We start from the raw sequence: 9841 nt of genomic DNA, 5'->3' as shown, positions 1-9841 counted from the left end.
CCTTTTTTTATTCCAACCAGCTTTACACGTTGGACAAACGTCATTAGATCCCTCATTCCTCTAATGACTCTTATGCAAATTTAAAGATGGAGGCAGAAATATTTAAAACTGCTTTTAGAAAGATGAAGCTGAAATATTTGATCAGGTTTGTAATGTCTGTTAGTAAATCATCAGGAAATACTTCTTATGCTTAAGTGGAACATTAGATCCTTTTCCTGAGCAAAGAAAAGTCATAAAAACATGTTGCTTTTAAGAAGCAGGAGTTTTTTTTAATCATAATACTGAAAACGTTTGTCTTATTATTATTAACCAGTGTTTGGAACTGTTTTCAAACTGTTTTCTTGTGCATTTCTCGTCTATAAGTCAGTTAAAAATTGAACTGATCGTTTTTTTTCTTTGCAGTTGGACGTGAAGATGCAGGTGGAGTACATGTCCTTCAGTGCACACGCTGACGCAAAGGGCATCATGCAGCTCATCCGTATGGCGGAGCCTCGAAACATGCTGCTCGTGCACGGCGAGGCTGCTAAAATGGAGTTTCTAAAGGGCAAGATCGAACAGGAGTTCAGTAAGTGCCGCTGAAGGGATTTATTTTGTCTTAAGATATGCATTTCTCCGCCGCCGTTTGGAGGCAGAGGTGATTTCCAGTCTGGTTAATGTTACCATCTTTTAAACGGCAGGTATAGACTGTTACATGCCAGCCAACGGGGAGACGACGTCTGTGATAACTAACCCCAGCGTTCCTGTGGATATGTCACTCAACCTACTCAAGAGGGAGATGGCTCTCGGAGGTGAGGTTTATCTGGTGGTTTTGGTTCAGCCTGTGTTTCACCCAGTTTCACTTTGATTGATAACGGGCTTTTGGCTCACGCTTCGCTTCTTCCTGCCCTCATACAGTAAATCGACCCAGATCCGCTGGCATGATAACATCAACTAAGAAAATCCTAGACAGCTCATTTCACGAATGGAATAGATTATTATGATTAAGGTCATTTGGATTTACTGATATTGTAAACATGATGCAAATGTAAAAATGCAAAAGTATATGAGATTTAGTTTTAGATCTACTGATTTTTGCTTGTAATGAAAGAAGGCCTTTGATGCAGTTCTGCAGAGGTGGATAATCCAGGTTCAGAAAGTAAAAAGGCTGCAGAGAGATCACTTCCAACCATCTGCATTTCCAGCTCCACACACTGACTGATCACCTGAGGAGCTAATCACCTGGTTAAATGAGAAGGATGGTGGAAAACATGGCAGGGTTTTTACTTTCTGGACCTGGATTATCCACCTCTGCTGTTTTGTCTTGGCTAATATCTCTGCTGAAATAATTACAGCCTGTTTTCTGAAACAGCCCACCAGATTTAGATTAGAAATGTAGTGTCTCAAAACATGAAAGCAACATGCTTTACAAGTTTCTCCAGAGCCCTTGGACGGGAAATGTCCCACAATCCTTCACTTTGCAACACATTTCATCTCAAGGCACTTTAAAGAAAAAACAACATCCAGATCATCCAGTCAGATCTGTTAAAAGTTTTCTATCTAAGGAAAACCAGCTGATTGCATCCAGTCATTAAATTGCAGGACACGCTACCCCTAGTATTTACTTGCATAACATAAAACTCTGCAGTTTTGGTACATTTATTTTTTTTTCTGAGTATTTTTCTGTTTCTTTTTTTCTTTTTTTTACCTCCTTGGCAATTTTTACTCAGTGTTTAGCTACTATTAAAATGTATGTTATTTAACATTTTTCAGTTTTTATCACGGTCTCATCCGTAATTAAAGTAATTAGAAGCCATTCCTTTTATGTATATTATTGGAAGAATAGGTAATGTAGGTAGCTGCGCCTTAGAGTCCTTTTTATCTCCTTTTCATGGAAGCAATTGCTAAGTTTAACTACTATTAAAACCTGCTACTTATAAAGAGAAAGAAAACCAGGCTCAAAGTTTAACTGGACTTATTCCAAGTCAGATCAGAGAAATTGCAACAGATCGTTCAGCTGTTGGTTCTGGTGATCCCAGTGTCCTCCTGATACCTCATGATTCTCTGTTGCATCAGGCGGATGCTTCATTATTCTGCGCCTCAGGGTTAGAGACCCGTGTTCTCTTCATCAGCCTTAAGATGCTCCCATTTTATTCCTAAACCTCTGCTGCTTATGTAATGAAGAGGGTCACATTCTACCCCGAAAGAAGAGCAAGAGAGAGAAAAGATTAGCCTCTATATTCCGTAATGTTCCACCATGGGGGGGGGAACAATTAACATACTTAAGAATATTAGAGTTCAGCAAGTGTCTACATGTTTGACAAAGCATACTCCTAATAGATAAATAAAATAAAGGAAAAAGCTGACTTCTATTTTTTTTCTTTTTCAACGAGTTTGTAAAAATGTTTTGTTTCATTTCTGTTTGTTAAAGGTCCTCTGCCTGATCCCAAAAAACCCCGCGCCATGCATGGAACGCTGATTATGAAAGAAAATGTAAGTTTTCAAAGTTTAGAAAACACAGTTTTATCAGGAATGCCTTAATAAAAATACAAATGAAAGGATTTAAAAAAGGGATAAAAGTAAAACAAGTTTGTAAACTAACAGTAAATAAATCCTGTGCCCGTTAGAAATAGAATTTTCTTTTGCTCCTAAGTGTTTGTTTACTTTCCTTTTTATTTGTCAACCACACCAGTGACAGTGATGGATTACGGTAAAGGATTAGGGCCACTGGGGAAAAAAAGTTAACTGATTTTTAAATTTTATTTCAGTTTAGTATGGGGAAAAAAAAGTCAGAATTCTGACTTTTTTCTCAAAATTCTGACTTTAATCTCAGAATTCTGAATTTTTTCTCAGAATTCTGACAGATAACAACATGTTAGCATCAAGCGATAGCCATGTCTGTTTTAGAGACTAGCTCTTATTTTAATGACCTTCTGCTCCTCCATTAATGAGGGGACCCCTCGGACACGTAAAAAGTTGCCTAATTCCGTCATTTTCCACCAATGTGTCACTGGCCCTCCCAAACAACTCACATCTTTGTCAGTGAAGCTGAGTGCTCCTACATCTCTTCCTTTATGGTGCCCATCTACATTAAAATCCAAAATTCTGAGATTAAAGTCAGAATTATGAGAAAAGTCTGAATTCTGAGATTAAAGTCAGAATTCTGACTTTTTTCCCATACTAAACTGAAATAAAATTAAAAAATCAGTTAACTTTTATTTTTTTTTTTTTTCAGTGGCCCTAATCCTCTTCCGTAGATGGATGCTTAAATAGCAAATGAAGCCTCTAGTTCTGAGTGACAAAGAAAAGAGAATAAAGATAAGATCCTGGTTTATTATTTTAAGACAGAGAAAATGTAATCTGGCATTGAATTTGTTAAATTAATTTATAGGAGCTTTTTTTTGTATAAAATATATTGCATTTGTAAAATTAAAACTCGTGTTTGAAGATTGATTTTAATCCATCCATCCATCTTCTTCCGCTTATTCGGGGTCGGGTCGCAGAGGTAGCAGCTTCAGTAGATTTATTTTAATGTGTAGGTAAAAGAAGAAAAACTTTTTTTTATTTTTATATATCATTTTTAAATTAAGTGTATTAGCAGTAAACCTCATAATGAGAATTTTGTTTTAACCCTGTTTCCGTTTACAAAGTAGTGTAGCTCTAAGATTTTCTAACAGAGTTTCAGTTTTGCTTTGATAATTTTTATTTATCTATTTTATTATTTTTAGAACATGTTAATTCACAACCAGTCCTCTAGACGTTTTATAATTATAGAAATCTGGAAATTTATATCTTTGCAATTTCAGCTGAGTTTACATTTAAAAAGCTACAGCCTTCAGCGTTCAGCTGCTTTACATCTGTGGAAAAACATGGAAAAAAATAGCAAATGGCATTCACCTGGATTAAATGGCTGTTAGCTTGCCGTACCTATTAAACCTCTGATGCCATCTGTGGTTAGTTTGCTTTTTTGGTTTGTTTAATTTTTGGTCTTTTTTTTTTATATATACTGCAGAGCTTGAAGCTGGTGTCGTCAGAGCAGGCCCTGAAGGAGCTGGGTCTAAACGAGCATCAGTTACGCTTCACCTGCCGCGTGCAGCTCCAAGACCCCCACAGCGACTCCGACACGCTGCACAGAATCTACACACACCTCAAGAGGTAAGAGCAATCCTCACCGGGCCTCCTCCTACTTCATTTGCATTTAAATCTCATCCTGAATGCTTGTCCTGATTTTTGCCTCTCTTCTGACCTGTCCATTTCCTTTGTTTCTTTTTGGGTTGCAGTTTGCTAAAAGATTACACCATCCAGCACCTGCCTGATGGCACAGTGATGGTGGAATCCATCGTCATCAAAGTCTCCTCCTCAGCCGAAGACGCAAACTCCAAGGTCCTGCTGCTTTCCTGGAGTTATCAGGTACAGCAGCATCATTCAGTGTTCATGTCTGCTGCTCAACAGGTGGTACTTTAATACAGGCGAGAAGGAATACAGATTTAGGTAGAGAAAACAGCGCAGTGGAGACGGATCCAAACGGGGTTCTTTAAAAGGAAGTTTGAGTTATTTTTGTTTTATCGAAATAAAAGAAAAGCCAATGTCCATATAACTATAAAAGGATTAAATCTCATAAACCCTTTTCTTCTGTTAGATTTCTTTCTTTTTCCAAGAGATAATTCATTGTTATTTCAAAAAACAATAAAGTGAAATGTACTGTTTCACTATTAAGGATGGTGTTTAGAAATGTCAGTGCCCCCCTTGAAAGAAGAATTCTTCTGATGCTTTTATAAAACATTAAAACAAAGATATTATATCTCCATAATCCTGATGCATCTGAAAAATTCTGTTTTTTGTTTATCTTTGAGCCTCTACATTCCAGTTAATGATTTATCAATTACTAAATTAGTTGACGATTATTCCAATAATCAATCAGGATTAATCCTATTAATTGTTTCAGCCCTATTACTCACTAATCAAAATTAAGAGCCATGTAGCTCAGGGCAGTAAAAGGTTGTTTTTTTTCTATTAAAATAGTGTTGCTGCTACAAGTGAGGCTGAGATTTTTCCAAAGCTATGAACGGTTTAATAACATAAAAAAAACAGTTTCAAATCAATTAATCTCGAGGAATATCAGAAAATTTATAAAGGTACAGAGTTTAATATTTACCATTTGCAGGTTTAGGATAAGTGCATGAGAGAGAGCGAGAGAGAGAGACCTGTGTAATGTGTAAACGTGGTTCTGGTGTGAGGGGTTTAACTGTTGAAAGCGGTGAAAGTAGTCGAGTGGGTGGACAGAATGAGAGAGGGGGCTTTGAGTGACAAAAAATAAGCAATGAAACCAGAAGGTGGAGTTTCCGTGGTCTCCCGTGTTCCACTCTCAACGCAATGGGCAAGTAAAAACAAAAATAGAGCCTGGTGTTTTTTTTCTACCGTACTGTAGGTAGGTGTTTGACCCTGAAAACTATTCCATTAGTTTAAAAAGAAAAGTTCTGTTCATATTTCATCTCTTTTTTGCTTTTGAATAAATATTTTGAATTAAAACTTGTTTTAATTCAGTAATAAGTTCAGTTGTAACCTGAAGCTCATCATTATGTTGAAAAATAGTTTATTTCTATAAACTTAGATAAGTGAGTACAGTGGCCTAGAGGTGAAAATGCCATGTAAATACATCAAAATAGGCTAGCAAACACAAAAGTTAGAAACACATGCAAAGAAAAAACAATGCAATCACAGCATATAGAGAGCAGGAAGTGGAAAACAAACACAACACCTGCTGAAAAAACAAGAATGCTGCGAACAAACGACGACACAAAACACATGAAAAAGGAAAAATACTGCAAGCGGTAAAAACAACTTTAAGTTAAAAGAAAGCTGCAAATTAGAATGAATTGATAGAGGTGCTCCAGATCACTGGGAGCCCATGATTATCAACCGATATGAGATCAGAACATAATAATTACTTTACTCAAATGGAGGATTGTTCAAGTATTTTGGGTCTTGTTCACGAGTGTGGGAAGGATGGAGCACAAGATCGATATACGGATCGGTGAAGCGTCTGCAGTGATGCGGTCACTGTTTAGGACTGTGGTGGTGAAGAGGGAGCTGAGTCAGGGGGCAAAGCTCTCGATTCACCGATCTATCTACGTTCCCACCCTCACCTATGGTATTTAGGTCTGGATAATGACCTAAAGGACAAGATCACAAACACAAATGAGTTTCCTTCGCAGCGTGGCTGGGCACACCCTTCGAGATCGGGTCAGGAGCTCAGTTACCCGGGAGGAGCTCAAAGTAGAGTCGTTGCTCCTCCATGTTGAAAGGAGCCAGCTGTTCCAGATGCCTCCTGGCCGCCTCCCTCAGGAAGTGTTACAGGCACGTCCTATTGGGAGGAGGCCTCTTGGAAGGCACGCTGGAGGGACTATTTCTCTGAGCTGGCCTGGTGTTGCTTCGGGGTCCCCCCAGAGCAGCTGGAGGAGGTGTGCGTGGATCGGAAAGTCTGGCCATGGATGGATGGATGGATGGATGGATGGATGGATGGATGGATGGATGGATGGATGGATGGATGGATGGATCAATTAATAACTATACAATATAAATGGGATAAAGCCTAGAGCAGGCATCCCCAAAGTCGGTCCTCAAAGACCACTGTCCTGCAGGTTTTAGAGGTTTCCCTGCTTTAACGCAGCTGATTATAATGATTGCAGTAGACCAAAAGCCTGTTAATTAGCTTTCAATTAAAATCAGCTGTGCAAAAATCAGCTGAAGCAAGGAAACCTCTAAAACCTGCAGGACAGCGGGCCTCGAGGACAGAGGTTGGGGATGCCTGGCCTAGAGAACATCTGGAGGGATGAAATTGTGCTTTCTGCTGAGTTATGTAAAAACTTAGCATCCTTACTACCTTCACTAGGGTTCTGGTCCCATATGAGTTGATGATCGGCTCCCCATTGTGGTTTGGAGCACTAACATTATGCGGGGCTAGTCCTTAATGTGTAGTTGTTGCTACCAGCACTATTTACCTCTGCATGTGTTTTGTGTCTTTTTGTTTTAGCATATTTTGTTTGTTTGTTGTTGAGCATTCCCACTTTATGCTGATGAAGATTCTCAGTCATCCAGGTCATGATCATTCTGTAAAAGTTAAAAAAAATATATAAAAAAATCTTGGAAACCAAGTCCAGTGGATTTTTTTTTTTTACTTTTACGGAATTCCCACTGTCCTGCTCTCTATTTGCTGGGATGCAATTTATTCCATTTGCTGCACTATTTCTTTTCAGGTGTTTTTGTGTTTGTATGTTAGTCTCATTTTTGAGTTAAAAAAGGCCTTTTAATTTGCTGTGGAATAATGTATTTATTCTCCATTTGCAACCCTCAGCCCCATTAATTGAGGCTTATAGCCAATTAGAACAGATTTTAATTGGTACAGAAACCAAATAACTACTGAACTCTCTTTTTTTTTTATATATCTTTTTTATTTAGTTATAAACATATGAATTGCACTCTTTACAAATATCAAGTTTTCTAGTCCCCCCTTTTTTTTTTATTATGTGGGGGGAGGGCAAATTGACATTTTTCTCCCATCTTTTTTTTTTCTTTTCATTCTTCTGTCACATTTGCAATTTGATAACAGAACTTAACAAACAAGTGCAAACAAAACTGTACCAAACAATAAAAAAATATGTTTACATAGAAGAAATATAAATGAAGAAAAACATGAACAGCAACAAAGCCTGTAGGGAGTAGATTAATAAAAAATATTAAAGAGATCAAAATTAGCAATAAGCTCTTTTTGTTGTATATAATAACCATTTTTCCCAGTCCTTTACAAAAGCCTCTTCTTTCATTTTCAATTTATATGTACCGGTAAGTCGTTCCATTGTTTGGATGTCTTCTACAATAACTACTGAACTCTCTTAAATGCATAACCTCCTTGGTGGAGGTAAAAAAAAAAATTGAGACAAACGTCTGTAATCTTACTTTTAATGGATCATAATGTCTAGAACATTGAAATAACTCTTAAGTTTTTGATTTGATCTTTAACATTGTTGTTTTCTCTCTTTATTTCTAATCAGGATGAAGATCTAGGAAGCTACCTCTCTTCTCTGCTCAAAAAGGGTCTACCAACTTGACTCCACTAGTCTGCATTTTGTAAAGTGCTCTAACCTAAAACGATGGGACTCTTCATCAGGGGTTTCTGTCTCTCGCTCCCCAGCACAAAAAAATGTCAGATGTTTTCCTGCCAACATAAACTTTGAGGCTAGAGCTGCTTCCTTCTCTTAGCAGAGAAACTGCGATAAGAAGGCTGATCAAAGGACTGAAGCTTGCGGTGAAATTCAGATTTTTATTTTTTTCATTTTCTAAGATACAAACAGTTTTACAGAAAATGCTTCATTTATTAGTATTGTAATATTAAGGTATGTACAGGTTTTATTTACATCTACATTGGATATGAAATATGTAAACAACTTTAAAACCTGTTTTTTTATGTGACAGGAAGAAAAAGTCCTGGTTGATTTATTTCGAAACTTCATCCACCTTCATGGTGATATATTGTATTTCCTGTACAGTAAATCTCAACACAAACCAACTAGTAAAATTAAAAACTTAAAAAGCAGAGGTGCTTTCCATAACTTTGCACGTTATTTTTTATTTCAACCGACCTTTGATTGTAGTTAATCTGCCATCGAAAGCAGGACTTTGCTCCTTTAAGGTCAACATAAGACAGGAATAAATAAAAGAAGTTTCAAAGCTGCTTGTAATGGAGCCGATTTTAAAATTGACCAAAAGATGAAATAGAAATTAGCCAGGCAAGCTGAAAGGACTACAGCATCAATGAAGGAGCTAAGTTATCTCATGTATGTCTAGGTAAGATAGACGTATTTTCTCCTAGAAACCAAGATGCCACATTAAAGTCTAAAAAAACATTTGGGAAAATTAACTCTGCAGAGCTGGTCATCCAGCACTAGAAAAACGATCTAGAAATAAGTCAAAATATCTTAAATTAAGTGTATTTACCCTCAGCTTGAGTAGATAAATGAGATAGTTTGCCAACAGATTGAGTATTTTTACTCGTAAAATAAGATAATTAGATGTTATGCACTTGAAATAAGACAATGCAATTGTGCTTTCTTATTTTAAGTGCAAATTGTCTTGTTCTATTGGCAAAATGTCTATTTTACCTCCTCAATCCAAGAAAAAAATGCACTTATTTTAAGAAAAAATGACTTATCGAGATTTCGATTTTTTTTCCAGTGAGATAGTTTTGAACCTCTTCAGAACCATGCATTGATTGACTCCCCCTTTTTTCCTACAGTTGGAAGTTACTGAGTTTCTTTTGTCAGAATGTCTTATAAACCAGTGAAACCAAACTTTTTCGTGACAGCATCCAAAAAGTAATTTGCTGTACTAATATTCATAAAGTGAAAACCCCACCTTACCCATGGCGGAACACATTGATGATGCAATTGTGCCAACTACATGTGGCTTTCACTTCTTAAATTATACAAGGGATTCTATCAAGGGGGATGAAATAACCAAGATTGTACGTAAAATGGTCAAAATATGGAGAGTTTTTACCAAAAGGTTGGGAATAGCAGAACAAGACTCTATAGCTGAATCTAACGGGATGTTTGTCTACTAAAGATGTCCCCTTAATCTCAGTAGCTTTCACCTATGGTCAATGGCATGCATAGGGGCAGGACGGGGGGGCGGTCTATCCTTCTTATTGTCAAATGCTAGCTAAAACGCATGCTAAAGTCCCTCCTTGGGAGCCAAATCACATGCTAAAGTTCCCTCTACAGTGGTGAGGACTTAGCTTCCTGATCTCGCGAGCTTTCAAGGTTTAACTCGCAGATCAGTCTGGAGACTCTCCGTTAAAGAAAATTTG

General features: G+C 37.3%; 1 protein-coding gene across 1 annotated transcript in view; it reads left to right on the top strand.

The window, feature by feature from the left end:
• cpsf3l (cleavage and polyadenylation specific factor 3-like) overlaps positions 1-8736 on the top strand; it is a 27993-nt gene extending 19257 nt beyond the window's left edge. The window contains exons 11-16 of the mRNA XM_015391035.1: positions 403-565; positions 678-788; positions 2408-2469; positions 3989-4131; positions 4257-4386; positions 8028-8736. Of these exons, the coding sequence (XP_015246521.1) occupies positions 403-565; positions 678-788; positions 2408-2469; positions 3989-4131; positions 4257-4386; positions 8028-8084 (666 nt within the window). The 3' untranslated portion in view covers positions 8085-8736. The remainder of the gene's footprint in view (positions 1-402; positions 566-677; positions 789-2407; positions 2470-3988; positions 4132-4256; positions 4387-8027) is intronic.
• Positions 8737-9841: the final 1105 nt, after the last annotated feature.

Source organism: Cyprinodon variegatus, unplaced genomic scaffold (assembly GCF_000732505.1).
Source record: "Cyprinodon variegatus isolate N-32 unplaced genomic scaffold, C_variegatus-1.0 Scaffold522, whole genome shotgun sequence".
NCBI classification, from domain to species: domain Eukaryota; kingdom Metazoa; phylum Chordata; class Actinopteri; order Cyprinodontiformes; family Cyprinodontidae; genus Cyprinodon; species Cyprinodon variegatus.
This window is presented reverse-complemented; position numbering and strand designations above follow the sequence as displayed.